This window comes from Prorops nasuta, unplaced genomic scaffold (assembly GCF_024137725.1).
Source record: "Prorops nasuta isolate Cenicafe-Biocafe unplaced genomic scaffold, Cenicafe_Pnas_1.2 PNAS00004, whole genome shotgun sequence".
Taxonomy (NCBI): domain Eukaryota; kingdom Metazoa; phylum Arthropoda; class Insecta; order Hymenoptera; family Bethylidae; genus Prorops; species Prorops nasuta.
The window spans coordinates 10,394,790-10,415,206 of NW_027116801.1; the positions used below are offsets into that span (position 1 = coordinate 10,394,790).

The 20,417-nt window shown below is 32.7% G+C and overlaps 4 protein-coding genes and 2 long non-coding RNA genes across 13 annotated transcripts; 3 read left to right on the forward strand and 3 right to left on the reverse strand.

The window, feature by feature from the left end:
* Positions 1-42: 42 nt before the first annotated feature.
* On the forward strand, positions 43-3,353 carry LOC136772778 (uncharacterized). The gene is made up of 3 exons (XM_066725905.1): positions 43-2,148; positions 2,796-3,067; positions 3,176-3,353. The coding sequence occupies exons 1-3, from the start codon at positions 2,122-2,124 to the stop codon at positions 3,351-3,353; spliced, it is 477 nt and encodes a 158-aa protein (XP_066582002.1). The 5' UTR covers positions 43-2,121.
* Positions 3,176-4,014, reverse strand: LOC136773005 (5-hydroxyisourate hydrolase). Its single transcript, XM_066726318.1, has 4 exons — positions 3,931-4,014; positions 3,743-3,858; positions 3,443-3,684; positions 3,176-3,314 (listed from the first exon to the last, which is right to left on the reverse strand). Exons 1-3 carry the CDS (start codon positions 3,952-3,954, stop codon positions 3,453-3,455), a joined length of 372 nt encoding a protein of 123 aa, XP_066582415.1. The 5' UTR covers positions 3,955-4,014; the 3' UTR covers positions 3,176-3,314; positions 3,443-3,452.
* Positions 4,015-4,152: 138 nt separating this feature from the next.
* On the reverse strand, positions 4,153-7,321 carry LOC136773000 (uncharacterized). Its single transcript, XM_066726307.1, has 7 exons — positions 7,162-7,321; positions 6,762-7,025; positions 6,148-6,356; positions 5,827-6,057; positions 5,248-5,502; positions 4,782-5,174; positions 4,153-4,703 (listed from the first exon to the last, which is right to left on the reverse strand). The coding sequence occupies exons 2-7, from the start codon at positions 6,979-6,981 to the stop codon at positions 4,320-4,322; spliced, it is 1,692 nt and encodes a 563-aa protein (XP_066582404.1). The 5' UTR covers positions 6,982-7,025; positions 7,162-7,321; the 3' UTR covers positions 4,153-4,319.
* An 895-nt stretch (positions 7,322-8,216) lies between these two features.
* On the forward strand, positions 8,217-10,520 carry LOC136773001 (uncharacterized). 2 transcript variants are annotated; one of them, XM_066726308.1, is made up of 2 exons: positions 8,217-10,109; positions 10,230-10,520. In XM_066726308.1, the coding sequence occupies exons 1-2, from the start codon at positions 8,751-8,753 to the stop codon at positions 10,281-10,283; spliced, it is 1,413 nt and encodes a 470-aa protein (XP_066582405.1). In that variant the 5' UTR covers positions 8,217-8,750; the 3' UTR covers positions 10,284-10,520. The 2 variants fall into 2 exon arrangements, with proteins under 2 accessions (XP_066582405.1, XP_066582406.1); XM_066726309.1 differs by having other exon boundaries at positions 8,217-10,054.
* A 793-nt stretch (positions 10,521-11,313) lies between these two features.
* Positions 11,314-12,682, forward strand: LOC136773006 (uncharacterized). Of its 4 annotated transcripts, none has more exons than XR_010822540.1 (4): positions 11,314-11,472; positions 11,576-11,733; positions 11,800-12,229; positions 12,299-12,682. It is a non-coding gene; the product is annotated as an uncharacterized lncRNA (long non-coding RNA). The 4 variants fall into 4 exon arrangements; XR_010822543.1 differs by having other exon boundaries at positions 11,324-11,435; XR_010822542.1 differs by having other exon boundaries at positions 11,373-11,499.
* A 3,963-nt stretch (positions 12,683-16,645) lies between these two features.
* On the reverse strand, positions 16,646-18,180 carry LOC136772544 (uncharacterized). Of its 4 annotated transcripts, none has more exons than XR_010822480.1 (5): positions 18,166-18,180; positions 17,893-18,087; positions 17,595-17,752; positions 17,099-17,528; positions 16,646-17,029 (listed from the first exon to the last, which is right to left on the reverse strand). It is a non-coding gene; the product is annotated as an uncharacterized lncRNA (long non-coding RNA). The 4 variants fall into 4 exon arrangements; XR_010822477.1 differs by having other exon boundaries at positions 17,856-18,087; XR_010822478.1 differs by having other exon boundaries at positions 17,595-17,765; positions 17,856-18,087.
* Between the last annotated feature and the right edge of the window lie 2,237 nt (positions 18,181-20,417).

Sequence of the window (20,417 nt, forward strand, 5' to 3'; positions counted from 1 at the left end):
GTTTGCAATCGGTTCTCGTCCAGTTTGGGATAGCCTCGATGATCGCAATACTTTTCACTGGTCATCGATAAAATTCTCATTTTTATGCATTTTCGTAATTTTGTGTCTTAAATTAATAATGTGCATAACTAAAACATCGATAAATCAGCGAGATCCCTAAATAATTCTTATCCCCTCCTACCTCTCTTTCTCTTTCAATCTCTGTCGCACGTCTTTAGTTACATAAAGATGATCTAAAGCCTTTACTCTTCCACACCTCTCTTGATTTATTCACGTTCTCCTACCAGTTATTTTGCAATGCTAGAGACAAATGCGTTTTAATTTTTCTCTTTATCCTAATAATACACATTCATTTATAAGAATATTTTTGAATATAACGTTAACGCGATTCTTATATTTTATCACATGTTATAAATTTTTGCCATTATCCATTTTCCTAATTCAGTATACGAGCAAAGGTATATCATTATCAGGCGTATCTTCATAGGTAAGAATAATTATTGCGAATGATTTAATATTTTTTCTCTCCCTCCCATTAGTTTAAATACTAGCTTGATACTCCAAATGACTTTAATTTAGCGATAGGAATCGAAGAGCATCGAGAATGAAGGAAAAATTATAAATTTTTAAAGATTTTATTTTACAAGATTTCGAGTCGATATTGGTACAAGTTTTCCCTGTGCCTTTCCGTATTTTATATCATTCATTCGCGATTCAACATATGTCGCGCTTCTTCTTGCTACATTGAAAACGAATAAATAATGTGCCCATTAATATCCTTGGCTCAAAGAGAAATGAAACGCATAATTTTCTAGAGAAATATTTTTCATTGCTGTTCGATGCTAAAGCTGGCGTTATTATTATCCATGCAGCTTAAATAAACGAAGAAATATCGAAGCAAAATTTTTAAGGATTCGAATTATCATTTGTTTACAGTCCGCGTTCGTACCAAGTATTCACTCTATCCAGTTCTTTGATTCCTATCGTCTCTTTTTTCCTTTACAATCAAGATATCTTCGAGTACTAACATGACTGCTTTCTTAATACAATTCACGTTTTCACAAAGGATGGGATTGGTCCGTGACATGACTCTATAGAAATAAAATGTCAACCAGCGATATACATATGGACTAATAGGTCGATCCCCCATTAGAAAATTAATTATAATTTTCTCTGCTATATAAAACTGGAAATTTTGTATAGTTTCAACGAGAGGGATTATGCAAGTGGGAGGATTCACGCAGTAAAATTTTCTTATCGAGAAAGGATTGAACGCTGGGCGCAACGAATCAATCATTCGTTTGGCGAAGCGAGAGTGTAAATTATATAAGATTAAGATCGATGGATGAATGCAATGAAATTCAACTCGACCCATAATTATTTACGGACGGAGTTTTTTAGGGAGGATCATGATCGGACCAAGTATGTACTTGGAATGCGATGGGTTCGGTTTGAGAATGAGCAGAAATAAAATGTCAACTCTATTGCACGATAAAATCAGCCTGCTACTTACAGAAGAGTGAACGCGTCTTATTATAGGTGAATAGATCATATGGTAACCCTTAAACGAACGCGATCCAATCCCTATCTCGTGACGAGGATGGCCTTTCTATCTCTTCGCTGCTGCTCACGACGAACAATAAATTTCAAGTCAGATATTGGAGACCATATACAAGCGCAACCTTGCTACCACATCCTTTAATTGACAATACGAAAATTCTCCGAACTTTAGAAAAAAGGAACATCCTCCAGCAAAACTATAAACTTTCTAAATTTCATCAGACCTTGTGAAACCAATTCTTCTTTTTTAGGATTTCCTTTCTAGCAGTCAGTGAAAAATCATATGAATCTAATATGGTTAATGGTCGATTTTTCTGTGGGATTTTAAAGAATCATATATGAAGATTGAAAAAGAGGTGATCCCTGTGATGGGTAAGATCTTTAAGGGAAGCTGGTAGAGGGGGATTCACAGTGTCAACCCGTATGAACACTTTGAACTGGTATATAAGAACCCGCGACTCCGCTGTATCTCTGGAATCGCGAAATAACTTGGTGAAAGAGTTGGATGTTGCATTCCAACTCCTCTTCTCTGTCCAACAGTGATATAAAATAGTGTACATTATGTCACGTTTTGCTGCCAAATATCTGGTATCGTATTAAACAGATTACAAACATTCCCTTCGAAAGAAAAATATTTCTCTTTTTTGATCAGTGTTTAGAAATTCCATTTTATACGTTTTTTCCTTTATTATATATTTGATGTATTTTTCTTTCAAATTGCAAAGTTAATAAAATTAAAATTGAATGTGAAAAATTCTACTTCGAGTCAGGGGAAATTGTTAATTGGGTTTGAAAAGTATTTTTTTGGAAATGATTTACCAACCGAGTTAAGAAAAATGTGACGAAATTCACATTTTTTTGCCAAACAGTGATCATTGATAAAAGGGAATTGATTGTTGAAATATAATAGAAAGATTTTCAAGCTTCTACTTTTTTTTTAAGTAAAATGCTTCCAGTTGACCATCCACTATATATACATATATATATATATATATCTACACCTACTAAATGTGCATCTTGCGCCAAATAATTAATTATTCTCTATCGAAAACTCGACAGTCTTATCATCTTTCTCAAATCTTATTTAACCAACATGCACTTTCTCCGGTTCTTTCCAGTTTTGCGATAAAAGAATATATGAAAATCGCACTTATAATTATAATTCGAATAGTGAGGGTTAAAGTTTTTTTTTCATGTTTAATATTGTTTGTCTATGATTGTGACTGTATCTTCAGGTTCTTTTGTGGTTTCTAAATTGGTGCTCAGCAGAGAAACTAGATCCTGACCAAAAGGCGCCACTTTTTGCTCGTGGATCCGCTGGTTTGGTTTTAGAAGCTCCTATGGAGAATGGTCCTCCGTCTTCCGATAGTATTAGTAGCAACAACAATGTTGATGGAGTCGAAAGAGAAGAGAGCGAAATGCTGAAAGCAGTCGACGGGCAGTTGATCAGGGTTGTGAAAGGGCATTTCTCCTACAATAGCCCCGAAGGAACACCAGTTTTCGTAAAGTATTTATTTTTTCAATTATATATATATATATTTATTATCATTTATACAAAACAATAGATGGCTGTAATAAAGTTTATAACAGCAATTATTATTTTATCTTCAACAAGGTACGAAGCTGATGAAAACGGAAATAGAGCTAGTTTTCGAATTGGCAAGGCAGCGAGCGAATCGTCTAAGACTTCCGGTAGTTCGGCAAAAACACCAGGAACTTCTAGACCAAAAGAACCCAGTCCTGGAGTAACGTACCTACCACCAAACGATAAAACTTACTTACCACCAAATTAAATCTTATTCATTTGTTAAAATTGTATTTATATTTCTTTTGTACAAATAAGATATATTTTTTTACGCGATCATTTTTTGCTTTTAAACACCTCATTTCGTCTATGATCCTCTGTATGTTGTATAACCAAATGGGCCAAGTAACAATGGTACGTGATAATGATCTTGCGAATCATTCACTTGGAAAATGACGTCGATACAGGGATACATCGAAGTAATTTTTAATGTATCAAAATACCGATCGACTTTAAAGTGGAGTTTATATCGACCAGGTGAAAGCGAGGATGCTTCGTTCTCCAAGAAGTCTTCGCAGCGACCGTTCGAGTTTGTTAAACTAATTTTAAAGAAATATGTAAATTAATTTCAATTCAATGAATCTATCTCACTTGTACCTTTCTTTCAGAAGAATCCATGTTTCATTTGCAAATACAAATAATTGCACGGGTAGTTCTGAGGCTGGTATACCTCTACAAGTGTCTAAAACATGGGTAGACAAATGTGGTTTTTTCTAAAAAATATATTTTAAATCTTAAGAATAATAAAAACAAGGTCTTGTAAGAAAAAAAATTATTTTATCAACTTTGTCCGATTTTTGGTCAGCCATTTCACGAGTAACAACGTTGTTGAAGCGTTTGATTGAAAGACTGTTTTCAACTGAAGCACTTATTGTGGTACCACTACAGATATCTAAATCTCAGTTGTGCTGCACTTTCTGGATATCACGAGGTCACAGTAGATAAGGGTAACTCAAAGAGAAAAAGATGCTGGTATGATTGAAAACACTTATAACAAATTTATTATCTTATATTTCATGAATTACTGTGATCATACAAATATATTCTTTAAAACATATCTAATTGTATATAAGTAATAACTATTAAAATGAATGCTTTCAACTGATAAAAGTATGTCTGTAATAGTATTAACCCCATATCACACGAAGTCCGTATAATTGTTTGAATTTAAAATTTAATTTTCAGAACCACGATACGTGGTATATCCAAATGGACTTAAGATTAAAGGGATGTGATAATGGCCAGACGCATTTTTTACATCAAATACAATTTCGATGAACGGATACATCGTTTCTATTCTTCTTAAAGTAAAATATTTATCTACGTCAAAATGAAGCTTATAACGACCAGCAGTAAATTTAATTTTTTTATTATCTGCTAAGTCAGTGCACCGGCCATCCGGGTTTGTGTTGCTTTCATTCAAAAATGTCCATCTACCATCCATCAATTTGTACAGGCTCACTTGTAAGCCACCTATCGGTATTCCCTTGCTATTATCCGTAACGATTGTGGAGATACGAGGTTTCTTTGTAGTTAGTTGTGTTGTTTTCGGCGAAACCTGTTATAAAGTAAAAAACAAAATTACAATCCTGTTGATAGATATTGAATATTTGATCATTAAAGCAGAGATACAAACTTTTTGTGAAGTTTCTTGACTTGTACTTGCTATTGGTACTGATTGAGAAGCTGTCTTGTTGCTAATACTCAGATTTGAAGAGTCATCCATTTCCTCAACATTCATCTGAACAGGCTGCTTATCCATCATTACCAATGTTGGAAACTTTCCTTTAACTTTACTCAAGACGAGCTGTCCACCAGAAGCAAAAGTACCTCCAGTCAAGGTTAATGTTTTACCACCAGATGTCAAAGTGATTGTTTTATTTTGAGCTGGTGCAATTGGAATTGTATTGACTGGTTGTAGTACTCCAATTGTTCCAGTTGGAACATTTTGATATGTTGTAGTACCAATCACTGGTAATGGACATGCAACCACTATTCCCGAATTTGAACTACCTTTTGATTCCTCTTGCTAACATTACAGTAATATTAATACTTATTATACACAAATCGTGATTTTGAAGCTATTAAAAAAATCATATTACCTCTTTTGCAGCAGGTTTTCCTAATACTTTTGATTGGAAATTCTTTACAGCATTTTGCAACTTTTTAGATACTGCTTTTTGAGTTGCTTCAGGTTCAACAATGGTAGAATCACCTTGAGTTTCTGTTGTGCTTTGATCATCAGATTCAACAACCATTTCTAATTGAACATTTGATTGGTCATGATTTGAGTCTTCCAAAAATTCACCATGTACATGTGCCATTGCTTCTGCAAGTGTATCCCTACCACCTTCGTTCTAAAAAAACATATTTTTTAAAATAATTTCAAGTATTCACGTTTATGCTACTGAAAAACAACTATATTGACACCAGACAAATATCAATTGTTTACTCATAAAATATGTTAATTAAATCAATACAGTCTTGAGAAAAAATAAATATTTTCAAACTTTAGACTTATGGCATTTATGCATTAAAATAAAAATCTTTTCTCACAAAACTTTATCACTTTAAATAATACATTCAAAATGTAAACTATTGAAGTTTGTCTAATGCCAGTATAATGGCTTTCTTGTAGCTAGAAGTTAAACAAAAGCTTTGAAAAAACAAAACCAACATACTTGTACATCAAGTTTAATTTTTTTTACCAAATGCCCAGAATCTTCATTTTCTTCATCTTCTTCCTCGTCTTCTTCATCTTCTTCATCTATTTCTTCCTGTTTAATTAATGAAACTTTTGTTCCTGTTCTCATATCTCCCATTTGATCATCATCAATGTCATCTAAACTTTCAACAACATATTCAATATCATCGTCATTCTCCTCAGATATAATATGTACAGTTTGTGCCTGCTGTAAAACAATTTGAATAAAAATCCAGTTTAATTTAAAAAATCTATTTTTAGTTTTACTTGATATTATACATCATATAGTAATGTCTACCTCTGAGCTTTCATCTTGTCCCATGATTTTTCTCTTTGAAGTCGAGAATGCTTTCTGAGTTTCTTTCTCAGCCTGATGCATCAAAGCTGCTCTTTGATGCTTCATAGTACAAGTATGCTTTAATAATGAGAGTCGATGGGCATGTAAGTTTTTTTTACAGTATAAGCAATAAGCCCTTGTTGGCAGAAGAGGGTCAGAAGTAAGCCAGCCTAAAAACAGTTTAATCAAAATTTTATTTTCTCATGAGCTTTGAGCAATGTAATTCATAAAAGTAGCAATAAGATATATTAAGTGGAGTAAAATAAGTTAATAGAACGGAAAAATAGTACAAAATAAATTAAGCATTAGGATAAGAAATTTCTAGCCGGCCCTAGTATTTGTTTTTATAGAGGATTTAAAGCTAGAGCGCATCGCACTAGCGTATAGGTTTTTATCAGTTTCCCGTAACGTACGTGGGAGCGTGCGCGCGCACAGCATATCATTACTAGTACTTATATACTTAGAAAATTACAATCGACGCACATGTATATGGGGTTAATATTAAAACTAGAATAGAGACGCTGTGAATGTAATCGTACTAGAAATAAATCAAGATTTTACTATGATGAGAATACCTTCGAAATCTGGCATTTGCTCCCATTCTTTACGATATCTCTGAATATATACTCGTGTTTTAGCATGGCTGATCTTCCCAGTAGGCGTATATTTCACATCTGGCGTCACATATTTTACGTCCGGTGATGTATATTTTACATCTGTCGATTGAAAATTGGACGACGCAGGCGACAATGTCGAATCGTTGGATTTTACCAAAATAACTTCTTGTTTGTCCATAGTGGCAATGACGGCAACGACATCGATTCAAAATTACCGGAGACCTAAAATACCCAAAATCGCAACACGAAATTACTAAATAGTTTTTTCCATAATGACGTTGAAGGAGGGGGCAAAAGGATTTCGCGAACTTCTCCTATTCTAGTACCCCAGCTAACTCCCTAGCAATGGCCGACTTACCGTTGAGTTGTTGAGTAGACTGCTATCCCGCTTCACTGTTGCTGCCAGTTGATGCGTTGTGTAGTGTAGTAGAGCACCAATGGCGTCCAACCTCCTCTCTTGCAGCAAAAATGTGCGCCACGAATATGAATGACACGAGTCGCAGGGCCGTTCACTTTCGCCCATAACCCACACCAACCTTGCCTCTTAAGGGCCGGTTTTTTCCACCTATTGGCAAACGTCTGGATAAATTTATCCGTTTAGTAAAGCTTGAAATTGAATAGAATTTACTACAGTTTGTAAATTTTACCAAGCAGATAAATTTTACAATAGGTAAAAAAACCGGCCCTTAAGTGTTCCAATTGCTTTGTATTAGGCATATGGAAAAATTTAGCTGAATATAGAACTTACTAAATCAATAATTGCTTTCATTTCAAGCAGGGATTTTAAAATTGAATAATTTTTCAAAAAAATGTACGCAAAAGATTGGTATATACTGAAAAAAGAAAAGAAAATTAAAATTCAAATCTATTAGAATTATGAAATTACATATTTCTGCACAAAGCTAGGTTTTGCTATCGCATGCCTGTCATTTTCCTTCTTAACTTTTTGCATTCTTATCCTTACTTATATATATACTATATTCAAGAATATGAAAAAAGTTTCTAATTTTAAAAAAACTGGTACTTATAGTATAAATGTACATACACACAGCCCTGAGTTTCATAGGATATTTCGTAATAACGGTAATAACCAGTAATAACTATACGAGTCAATTGCACGTGCAAGCAACGGGCTATAGCATCATATGTATAGAATAGTAGCATCCCCACATTCCCCACCCAGACCTTGCAGGACATGAGTTGTGCCAGCATTGCTAGCTGGTCTGGTGTCTGGTGACCAACAGTGACCAATGCCCAGCAATTCCAGCATTGGTAAAATATGTAGTAGTGTGTTATGTGAACAATATATATGCGCGCTTACTATACATATATATATCAGCGCTATCTACCGATAAATTTTGTCATTTGTGAACGACTACATATATCACATACATACATACATACGGAATCACGGATGAAACAGCTGAACAGTACTAACACTGACACTAAGTAACAGTTTACTTTCACCTCACTGTTACTGTATTGGTATGTGCGGTGCGGTTCCTTCAACTTTCAAGTCCCTAAACTCCCAATTTAAAACAATTTAAAACATATCGTACATATATCGTATGTACATACATACATATGTACATGTACATACATACACCTTTTTCTGAAATTCCCACAGTTTAAAATTCAGTTGAGTACAGTTTATGTAAACTGAACTGTACATAGTATATGAATGAGTAGCTCAGGCTTATTTTAACTAATTTAAGTATAAAAGTAAAGGCAGTAAAGCATCTGTAATATTAGCATTTTAAGGCAGAGTATTTAAAAATGTTATAGAGGGAGAAAATTGAATTTTGAAGCATCCTAACTACAATTCTGAGGTCCAAACCGATCCGATATTTTAAATGTGTATTATGCTATTTATGCCAATGCTCTAGTATGCATATTGGTGATAAACAAGCAAGACGAGTTTAAGGATTGTTTACACCACTAATTAAAATGGAAAATGAAAAATACAAAGTGGAGGTATTTTTTATTCCAAAGGTAAACGATTCAGCGTTAAAATTTAATGTGTCAGATGATATACTAGTTATAAATAATTTGAAGGAAAATGACTTCCAAAAAAGTAAGGAGAGTACAATGCAAAAATTAAAAAATGTAATAGACTCTGAAGGTGTAAGTGAGTTTAAAAATATAATTTACCAAGATGAAAATAATATAGAAATCTTACAGAATCAAATTAATAGTGTGTTTATTGAACTTGGGAATGAAAATTGTGATTTGTGTAAAATTGACTGTGATAAACCACTTCATGAAATAGCAGTACATAACAATATAGATGTTCTGGATAAGTTTCTTGATTCTTTCAATATTTGTTCATTTCAACTGAAGGATAAAGTTCAGGAAAAGCTTGTAGATAAGAATTTAGAAGAAATTTGCTGTTGTAGTAATATCAGTAAACACCTAAAAATGATACCAAGTCCTCGGGATGTTAGTCAAGAAATTTTTAAAGAGAAATGGCTTAAAAAGTTGGAAATGCTTAAGTTAAAAGAAACAGAATTAAATAATAAAGAAGAGTCTCTTAAAAATCAAGAAGCATGTTTGATTAAAAAAGAAAGAGAACTTCAAGAACTAGAAAAAACATTGAAAAAGAAATTGAGACAAGCTGATCAATATTTGGAGTATATTCCACTAAGGAAAAATTCTACAATACATGAAAATGAATCACAGCAAACCTTAAAGCCTGTAGATACTAAATTAAACAGTAACATATTTTTCCCTATGTTAGAGAATCTATCAACTTTAAAATCAAAAACTAGGTCTACAATACCATCTTATAGTAGCTGTAGATTTAAAGAACGTCCTAAAATAACATACGATGATTTGGATTCTACCTTATCAGCTGCTATTGGAGATGAATCTTTGATTGTTACATCACAAAAATTTAATCCAGTATTATTCAAGAAGCCACTTGCTTTTCAAAGAACATTTAGTGAACATTATAAAAACAAATCATTATCCCAGCTAAAGAAAACATTTAAGGATAAAGTATCTTCTTCCTGCTCTGAAGAAACTATTATCACAAGAAGACATAGTTATATTTTTCCACCACAAGATAAAAGCATGCAGTTTCAGTATTATGGGCCAATAGATGGAAACACAGCCAGTGAAATAAATACTTCCATTAATAAAATAGGGAAGGAATTCAATTGTAGGCAATATAATAATAAAAGTAAGAGCTTTAGGGAAAGCAGACCTGTATCTTGGAGCGAAGAAACAAAAGATTGGCTGGAAAGAAAAAGGCAAGCATATCAGTTGAAGAGATCAATAGAAAGTCTTGGAAATAAAGAGAATAAGGTTAAGAATTAAAAGATATATAAATCTGTTAAAGCCTTATTTATAGATGTTATACAATTATAAGGCAATGAAACTAGATCTAAGTAGTTTTCAGCTAAAACATAATTTTATGTTATATAGATTTGCATTCGTGATGTATCTGTATATCTCTTTCCTTTCACCTTTTGGCTGTGAATGGAGTGAATTCTGATGTATCATTGACTTAAGACTTAAAATCTATAATCCAAGTAGTGTATACTCTAACTTTTGGAAATCTGTTAAGTATAAGTAATATTTGTTATTACAGACCTTAGTTTATAATAAATAATATTAAAAAATATTAATTTTCTTTTTCATCCTTTATTGGAGTAAATTAATACATATTTTTTATTGCAATGCTATATTTATCTATTTATAAGTTCCTTGGTTTCAATCATCATTCCACTTTCTAGCTATTGTTTTTGGCCAAGAAGGCTTTTCACCAGGTTTCAATTCTTTTCCAAATAACGCAGTTTTGTCCCTATATTTAACATAATCAAGATCACATTGATAAAAAATTTCTGTTAATGCTATAACTGTAACAAGGGGCAATGCTGCCAAAAGCAACCCATGCTTAGGGAATATGGAATTCCAATGTAATTTAAAGTTTTGCCATTGATTTCCAGATGCCATTATTTAGCTATTCAATTTCTGTTTTTGCTCAAGTTCCTGTTTCCACAAATGGGTATGTTTTAGATCGGCATAAATGGAACCAGCTGTTATTATTGGCAATAATACTACAATACAGTATCGCTTTGTTATATATCCAACAGTCTTGAGAAAACCCATCTATAATAGGAAAAATATAAATTGAAAATAGTCTATGGGATAGACTACAAAAAAATTGATAAATTTACAGTGGCAGTGACTTAATATTTTAGGTTAGCTTACAATCTAAAAAAATCAGTACATTCATTGACAGTAAAAAATGTTGTAGAAAATTTTACTATATAATTTAAATAAAGAACTTACAGAGCTCTTGGTAATTATAGTATGATTAATTAAAATTTATATTAATCATTTTCGCAGCACGCGAATTTTCTGCTTGTATCTAGTAACCGATTACCTAACATTTAAGATTGAAACTGGAAAATTGAAACTTATCTTATACAGGGTTTTATCCTAACAGAGAAGCATAGGAGATTCGTGTTAGTTGACTATAGAGCCGTGGAGCATGGAATCCGAGAGCCCTCATTGGTCAATTCCGTGTAGTGCCAACATAAAATAGGTCGTTGCCAACAGATTTTGTCTCTAATGCTTCTCGTAAGTGGAAATAGCAGAAATGTCAAAAAAGTGAGGTTACTAAAGGTAAAAGTAAATATTAATGAAGGGATAATAATAAAGGGTATGTGACAGTAAAAATAAATATGATGTAAAGTCAACTTTAATGTTCAATGTATTAAATAATATTGATTAAGTGTTTTTTAATGTTCAGTTATCTGTTGTAGTGAAATTAAGAGGCTTCGCTTTAGATATGAATGGAGCGAGGAACCTGAAGAAGATGATTAAAGTAAAGTTTCAAGCGATGGAACTAAGAATTTTGAAGGATATGATATTGTTACGAGACCTCAATTCCTGAACAATTTTTCATTGGTGGTAGAAAACAGTAAGTTGAACCACATAATTTAATTTGTTATATTTTGTAAGTCATAATATAATAAAATGATTGCAGGTAGACTGTAGATTATAATTCCAAGTTTTGCTAATTGCGGCAAAGGTTTTTTGATAAATGTGCAGAAGGAAGAGTGATTTCGATTGCAGCTGCAACGATGCATTACAATAGTTGCAGGGATGTATACAATTTCTATTATCACAATTAATAGTATTTATTATGTAGTTTGTTTCAACCATTAAAGAGAGGCATATTGTATTTAAAGCTACGTAAACTAATTAAGATTATAATTTTGTACATTTACTAAAACACATATTCTTTTACAGAGCCATAGCTGGAAGGTACATGAGCTTTTTATCAAGATTCTATGGATTCAGCGGCTTATGATGATTCAGTATAAGAGGTTTATACTCTGGATGTGGGATGCAACAATTTTCATGTTTGGAATACATCAATTCCTGGCTGCAGTAAACTTTGTATTGGCAATTGTGTAAGTATAATAAATATTTTGAAAAATAATTAAATATAATATTACAAAATCTCTCACTTCTCTTTACAGTTATTTTTGAGTTTTCCCTGACTTGATGAAGCACACAGGATGAAGCTAAAGAAGCTATGGTACAAGCTAGGACAGAGCAATAACATTTGTACATACAATTTCTCAATAGACGTTCCATGAAGAAGCTCTGATTTTTAGATCTGTAGGATTATTTGCCAGTATAAACTTCTACCATAATTGATTATAATTTTCATATTACATTGTACACAAGCTTACAAGATGAAATTAATTAATGTAGTTGCTCACTATCTAACTAAGATAAATGTACTTAAGAATTATAATACTATTACTGAATCAATGATTTGTCATCTGTAATTTTGATTCATCAATTTAATTTGTAAAAGATATGTTTGTAACTATATAAATAAATAATAATTTCATGAATTTAATTAAAACATTCTTTATATTATAATAGCTGTAAAACAACCGATTCATTCATAGAGGGGGGGAGTTCTCTCAAACAAAAATCCTACAATTAATTATAATAATGGGTTTTTATTTTTAAATCTTACAAAATACACACGGATATTCACTCAGAATACAATAATTACTCTATGTTTTAATTACTCATATTCATACAAGTAAATTAAGCGCATATTCTTCGTCCACGCAAAATCTCATTCCTCTCATGATTTCCATTTGCGATTTATTTCCATTTGCTCTTTTCCAAAAGTTACAGACACTCTATTGACTCACATTCAAATCAAATGATACATTTTTTTTTTTTTTTTTTTTTTTTTACGCTGGAGGGAATCCGTTGAGGACTGAGTGCAGGAGTCTTCTCTTTCCTGCTGTGCCGTCTTCGCTAGCATGTTTTCAGTCTATAAAACGAAGACTTGATCTAAGCAGAAAGAGACATACCTGCTAAACCACTCCAGCGGCATGCAAGCTCTACACAGCCATGTCGTATCACGATATTACCATGTAGGGCCGCGCCGGTCGCTATGAATCGCGCCTTCCTTTCTCAATTCTTATTCTAATCTCGATCAAAAATTTGCAATTAAAGATATTGCTCGAAGAGGCCTCCAGCAACTGCATAACAAAGCTCTATTCGCTTTTCAAAACAGTGTAATACATTCTGCAGTTCTGTGGGTGTAATACTCTCGCACAACGCAATGATGTTCTCCTTTAGCTGCTCTACGGTCTCCATCTCCATATTGTACAGCTGGTTTTTTATGATTCCCCATATTCCAAAATCTAGAGGTGCTAGATCAGGGGATCTAGGAGGCCATTCAATTGGACCATTTTTCCCAATCCATCTCCCAGGATATTTCTGGTTCAAATATTGGGTAACAACTCTAGCTGTGTGGGGTGGAGCTCCGTCTTGCTGGAATGTTATCAATTCCGCCTAAAATGTAAAATGAAGTAGCAGAATATTATTAGAAGCTTCATTCCTTAAAATAATGCGTATTTTAAGAATTTATAAAGAAAATTACATTGGTGGCCACGCTTTGGACTCTTACGTTAACTTCATCTGTTAGCATCTGCAAATACTTATTGGCGTTTAAGTTACCCTCGATGAATATCGGGCCGATTATTTTATCCCCTAAAATGCCCAGCCAAACATTAAGTTTCTGCTGGTATTGCGTATGGGATTCGATATATTCATGAGGGTTTTCTTTTGACCAGACTCTCGTATTTTGAATGTTTGGGGCGTGGACCAACACAAACGTGGATTCGTCCGAGAATAAGATATTCTTCGTAAAATTGCAGTCAAAGTCCGTTTTCTCCATTATAATTTTACAGAAAGTATGTCTCCTTTCGTAATCGGCCTCTTTCAATTCCTGGCATCGAAAAATTTTGTACGCACGAAACTTTTCTTTTTTAAGAGTCTTATGAACCGAAAAAATAGAGACTCCGGTTTCCCTACTGATGCTAGAGAGTGATTGACGGGGATTATTGGTGACCGAATCTTCTATACGGTTTTTAACACTATCAGACAATGCTCTTGCTGGTCGTTTATGCTTTACGTGGGTACGATCCAAGCAACCGGTCTCCTCAAATTTCTTAATCAATTTTATAACCATACTGCTGTTTGGTGCCGGACGGTTTGGAAATTCCCTCTGGAATAAATCTTTAATATCCCTTGAGGATCTACCACCGTAATACCACTTGACTATTTGTATTTTTTCATTTACATTCATTTTACACAACTGAAAGTTCCAATAATTTATTAATTTTATACAGAGATATAAAGAAATTCATTCATTTTTAGCTTGAACATATTGTAATCTTAATAGTGTAATACTTACATAGCAATTTTCCTAATTTTATTAATAACTATTTGACAACAATTCGGTATAACCACGAAAATGATCGAAGATAAACAAATGAAAAAACGAATCCTGCACCAAGCACACAAACACACAGAACACACACGTTTTTTCATTTGTTTATCTTCGATCATTTTCGTGGTTATACCGAATTGTTGTCAAATAGTTATTAATAAAATTAGGAAAATTGCTATGTAAGTATTACACTATTAAGATTACAATATGTTCAAGCTAAAAATGAATGAATTTCTTTATATCTCTGTATAAAATTAATAAATTATTGGAACTTTCAGTTGTGTAAAATGAATGTAAATGAAAAAATACAAATAGTCAAGTGGTATTACGGTGGTAGATCCTCAAGGGATATTAAAGATTTATTCCAGAGGGAATTTCCAAACCGTCCGGCACCAAACAGCAGTATGGTTATAAAATTGATTAAGAAATTTGAGGAGACCGGTTGCTTGGATCGTACCCACGTAAAGCATAAACGACCAGCAAGAGCATTGTCTGATAGTGTTAAAAACCGTATAGAAGATTCGGTCACCAATAATCCCCGTCAATCACTCTCTAGCATCAGTAGGGAAACCGGAGTCTCTATTTTTTCGGTTCATAAGACTCTTAAAAAAGAAAAGTTTCGTGCGTACAAAATTTTTCGATGCCAGGAATTGAAAGAGGCCGATTACGAAAGGAGACATACTTTCTGTAAAATTATAATGGAGAAAACGGACTTTGACTGCAATTTTACGAAGAATATCTTATTCTCGGACGAATCCACGTTTGTGTTGGTCCACGCCCCAAACATTCAAAATACGAGAGTCTGGTCAAAAGAAAACCCTCATGAATATATCGAATCCCATACGCAATACCAGCAGAAACTTAATGTTTGGCTGGGCATTTTAGGGGATAAAATAATCGGCCCGATATTCATCGAGGGTAACTTAAACGCCAATAAGTATTTGCAGATGCTAACAGATGAAGTTAACGTAAGAGTCCAAAGCGTGGCCACCAATGTAATTTTCTTTATAAATTCTTAAAATACGCATTATTTTAAGGAATGAAGCTTCTAATAATATTCTGCTACTTCATTTTACATTTTAGGCGGAATTGATAACATTCCAGCAAGACGGAGCTCCACCCCACACAGCTAGAGTTGTTACCCAATATTTGAACCAGAAATATCCTGGGAGATGGATTGGGAAAAATGGTCCAATTGAATGGCCTCCTAGATCCCCTGATCTAGCACCTCTAGATTTTGGAATATGGGGAATCATAAAAAACCAGCTGTACAATATGGAGATGGAGACCGTAGAGCAGCTAAAGGAGAACATCATTGCGTTGTGCGAGAGTATTACACCCACAGAACTGCAGAATGTATTACACTGTTTTGAAAAGCGAATAGAGCTTTGTTATGCAGTTGCTGGAGGCCTCTTCGAGCAATATCTTTAATTGCAAATTTTTGATCGAGATTAGAATAAGAATTGAGAAAGGAAGGCGCGATTCATAGCGACCGGCGCGGCCCTACATGGTAATATCGTGATACGACATGGCTGTGTAGAGCTTGCATGCCGCTGGAGTGGTTTAGCAGGTATGTCTCTTTCTGCTTAGATCAAGTCTTCGTTTTATAGACTGAAAACATGCTAGCGAAGACGGCACAGCAGGAAAGAGAAGACTCCTGCACTCAGTCCTCAACGGATTCCCTCCAGCGTAAAAAAAAAAAAAAAAAAAAAAAATGTATCATTTGATTTGAATGTGAGTCAATAGAGTGTCTGTAACTTTTGGAAAAGAGCAAATGGAAATAAATCGCAAATGGAAATCATGAGAGGAATGAGATTTTGCGTGGACGAAGAATATGCGCTTAATTTACTTGTATGAATATGAGTAATTAAAACATAGAGTAATTATTGTATTCTGAGTGAATATCCGTGTGTATTTTGTAAGATTTAAAAATAAAAACCCATTATTATAATTAATTGTAGGATTTTTGTTTGAGAGAACTCCCCCCCCCCCCCCCCCCCCTCTATGAATGAATCGGTTGTTTTACAGCTATTATAATATAAAGAATGTTTTAATTAAATTCATGAAATTATTATTTATTTATATAGTTACAAACATATCTTTTACAAATTAAATTGATGAATCAAAATTACAGATGACAAATCATTGATTCAGTAATAGTATTATAATTCTTAAGTACATTTATCTTAGTTAGATAGTGAGCAACTACATTAATTAATTTCATCTTGTAAGCTTGTGTACAATGTAATATGAAAATTATAATCAATTATGGTAGAAGTTTATACTGGCAAATAATCCTACAGATCTAAAAATCAGAGCTTCTTCATGGAACGTCTATTGAGAAATTGTATGTACAAATGTTATTGCTCTGTCCTAGCTTGTACCATAGCTTCTTTAGCTTCATCCTGTGTGCTTCATCAAGTCAGGGAAAACTCAAAAATAACTGTAAAGAGAAGTGAGAGATTTTGTAATATTATATTTAATTATTTTTCAAAATATTTATTATACTTACACAATTGCCAATACAAAGTTTACTGCAGCCAGGAATTGATGTATTCCAAACATGAAAATTGTTGCATCCCACATCCAGAGTATAAACCTCTTATACTGAATCATCATAAGCCGCTGAATCCATAGAATCTTGATAAAAAGCTCATGTACCTTCCAGCTATGGCTCTGTAAAAGAATATGTGTTTTAGTAAATGTACAAAATTATAATCTTAATTAGTTTACGTAGCTTTAAATACAATATGCCTCTCTTTAATGGTTGAAACAAACTACATAATAAATACTATTAATTGTGATAATAGAAATTGTATACATCCCTGCAACTATTGTAATGCATCGTTGCAGCTGCAATCGAAATCACTCTTCCTTCTGCACATTTATCAAAAAACCTTTGCCGCAATTAGCAAAACTTGGAATTATAATCTACAGTCTACCTGCAATCATTTTATTATATTATGACTTACAAAATATAACAAATTAAATTATGTGGTTCAACTTACTGTTTTCTACCACCAATGAAAAATTGTTCAGGAATTGAGGTCTCGTAACAATATCATATCCTTCAAAATTCTTAGTTCCATCGCTTGAAACTTTACTTTAATCATCTTCTTCAGGTTCCTCGCTCCATTCATATCTAAAGCGAAGCCTCTTAATTTCACTACAACAGATAACTGAACATTAAAAAACACTTAATCAATATTATTTAATACATTGAACATTAAAGTTGACTTTACATCATATTTATTTTTACTGTCACATACCCTTTATTATTATCCCTTCATTAATATTTACTTTTACCTTTAGTAACCTCACTTTTTTGACATTTCTGCTATTTCCACTTACGAGAAGCATTAGAGACAAAATCTGTTGGCAACGACCTATTTTATGTTGGCACTACACGGAATTGACCAATGAGGGCTCTCGGATTCCATGCTCCACGGCTCTATAGTCAACTAACACGAATCTCCTATGCTTCTCTGTTAGGATAAAACCCTGTACATACATATGTGTGTTAGAATAGTATTGGAAGTTGGAATTTGTGCGAATTGTATGTCTTGTTACTATTCTTACTTCATGGTTGAAGCCCTTGGATAAAGTTAACACTAGATATACCCGATACTGGACCAGTCAAAATGACTGTTTTCGGTATTTCAATTTAAAATTCCTACTACGTGTAATATTTTTTTTCGTAATGATATCATGACTTTTCTAGTTATAACTAAAGAATTAATTTTACAAAGTTTATATTACTGTATATATGTTGTTAGTAAAAATAATTTGCGTTTTTGACACTTATACTAGTATGTTACCAGTCAAAATGACTGGTTCATTCGTTGGTATATCTAGTGTTAAATTGGAGCAAATTGGAGTTTGGAATAATGGAATGAACGCCTTCCTTCCCCTTTTGCCATTACTTTCAATAGTCGTCTTCTAGAATTCACTGCCAATACTGCGAATAACATTCTATTTTTTTTTAAATACTTCTCTCATTTATTAACCAAAATATTACGATGTTCTCGTGGATACTTTCCAATTAGCCTAGAAATAGACACAATAGGTCTGTTCTCGTTGCCTATACTTTTTACACTTTGTGCACTTTTTAGGGTGTCAACTTATACAATGGACAAAGACAGAAATACGGAAAGTGTAGAAAGTGTTAAAAGTGTAGGCCAACGAAAACAGGGACGGCGACACTTTACCACCCGTGAGCAGGAATTTAATTATTTGAGGTTGGCAGCACTAAGGCTTGAAACCTTTTATTCAAGATACGCTCTCGTATAAATTTGCTGTGCGCTCTAAGCATATGCTGCGTGTATGTGTGTGTAAACTGTACTACAGTATATTTCTCCACTGCCGGATTGCAATTTAGAACAAGCTAGTGAGTGTGACAAATAAATAAAAAATGTCATGTAGCAGAAGGATAGATTATAATAAAAAAGAATTTGTTGATTAATTACACAAAACAACAACAAGATAATAAATTATATGGAATTTTTATACACAGAAATATAATACCAGATAAGTTATTGTGTATTTTTATTTTTCTGCATGAATAAATTAGTATGGAAGTATAAGAGAGAAAAATTCTTTGTTAAAATGTAGATTTTACTTTGCAGGTTATTCTAAATGAATGTTGGACTTTCCTCAATTATGTGTAAGCAAGAGTAAACTGCAGCGATACCTTTAACAGTTAATGGATAAGCGTAACTGAGGTTAACGATAAGAAACTGGATTATAAATTCAAGTGTCAGAGCTTTTGATGATTATGCTGAGTATTTTACGTAGAAAAATAATTGTTATTTGTGTATGAGTTTCAGTCCATTTAAGTAATACTGTGGACTTAAAATTAGTAAGAAATGTGTAATCTGGTTAATGTAATATAATATATAAATTAGTGTAAAATTTCTATTGGCACACGTCTCAAGTTTCATATAATTCTATATATTTTGACTGTCAATTCTAAATTTTTATTTGGATACATATATAATTACAGATTATGACTTGCATCTAACTGACTTGACCGTTGAGTAAAATAATTATTAACCTTAAGTCTTACAAAATACATTTCACTCTCTACATTCTTACGAATTTTTATGATTTTAATTAGAGGCTCGTCCCTCAATTCATTACTCTATTGCAATATAATTTAATATACTATATGGTTATTATATTTTTCAGATTTTGTAAACTGACAGCTGTTTGAAAAATATAAAGTTCTATCTTTACAAGACTATATTGAATATACTATAGAAATAGAATTTCAAATAAATTGTATATGATGCAGAAGCTACAAAAAGATGAAATAATAAAGGAACGGTGTAACATACGTTTTAATCAATTTATTTATCCTCTCTATTTATGACAATAAATTCAATTTCTCCATCATTTAGCAGGTATTGGTTTTTTATTAATATCAATTTTTCTATTACCTTCTCTGATGAGTATCTATCTATATCTATAAAGGGAATATTAGTATTTTCTTTAATTTGAACTTCCTGCTCTCGTCTGCCCATGTTTACCAAACTTTTTGATATATTCAGTTTTTCTTGTTTTTTTAATTCTTTAATGCTTCCAAATGTATCAAGTAAATTTAGTATCTGTGAGTCTCTTTCTTTGTTATTAGCAACTTTGTCTATTTTGGAATAAAATTCTTGGATATCATTATTGAAATCTATTGTTTTAGATTTTTTCTCTCGTGGCCTATATATATTAGTTTTCATTTGCATGATTTCAATATTAGTTTCCTTTACTAACATTTGTATAAAACCTAAATTAGTATTTTTAAATTAAAACAGTAGTATTGAAAATTATATATTTTATAG

What these genes read in the sequence shown, in the direction of transcription:
- LOC136773005 (XM_066726318.1), bottom strand. Translation starts at nt 3,954, where the DNA reads ATGGCTGACCAAAAATCGGACAAA. An exon ending in CTGACCAAAAATCGGACAAA is followed by an intron (nt 3,859 to 3,930) that starts GTTGATAAAATA and finishes TATATTTTTTAG; the next exon opens with AAAAAACCACATTTGTCTAC. An exon ending in TGGATTCTTCTGAAAGAAAG is followed by an intron (nt 3,685 to 3,742) that starts GTACAAGTGAGA and finishes CTTTAAAATTAG; the next exon opens with TTTAACAAACTCGAACGGTC.
- LOC136773000 (XM_066726307.1), bottom strand. Translation starts at nt 6,981, where the DNA reads ATGGACAAACAAGAAGTTATTTTGGTAAAATCCAACGATTCGACATTG. An exon ending in GCAAATGCCAGATTTCGAAG is followed by an intron (nt 6,357 to 6,761) that starts GTATTCTCATCA and finishes AACTGTTTTTAG; the next exon opens with GCTGGCTTACTTCTGACCCT. An exon ending in GAAAACCTGCTGCAAAAGAG is followed by an intron (nt 5,175 to 5,247) that starts GTAATATGATTT and finishes CTGTAATGTTAG; the next exon opens with CAAGAGGAATCAAAAGGTAG.
- LOC136772778 (XM_066725905.1), top strand. Translation starts at nt 2,122, where the DNA reads ATGTCACGTTTTGCTGCCAAATATCTG. An exon ending in GTTTTGCTGCCAAATATCTG is followed by an intron (nt 2,149 to 2,795) that starts GTATCGTATTAA and finishes CTGTATCTTCAG; the next exon opens with GTTCTTTTGTGGTTTCTAAA. An exon ending in GGAACACCAGTTTTCGTAAA is followed by an intron (nt 3,068 to 3,175) that starts GTATTTATTTTT and finishes ATCTTCAACAAG; the next exon opens with GTACGAAGCTGATGAAAACG.
- LOC136773001 (XM_066726308.1), top strand. Translation starts at nt 8,751, where the DNA reads ATGGAAAATGAAAAATACAAAGTGGAGGTATTTTTTATTCCAAAGGTA. An exon ending in TTGGAAATAAAGAGAATAAG is followed by an intron (nt 10,110 to 10,229) that starts GTTAAGAATTAA and finishes TATGTTATATAG; the next exon opens with ATTTGCATTCGTGATGTATC.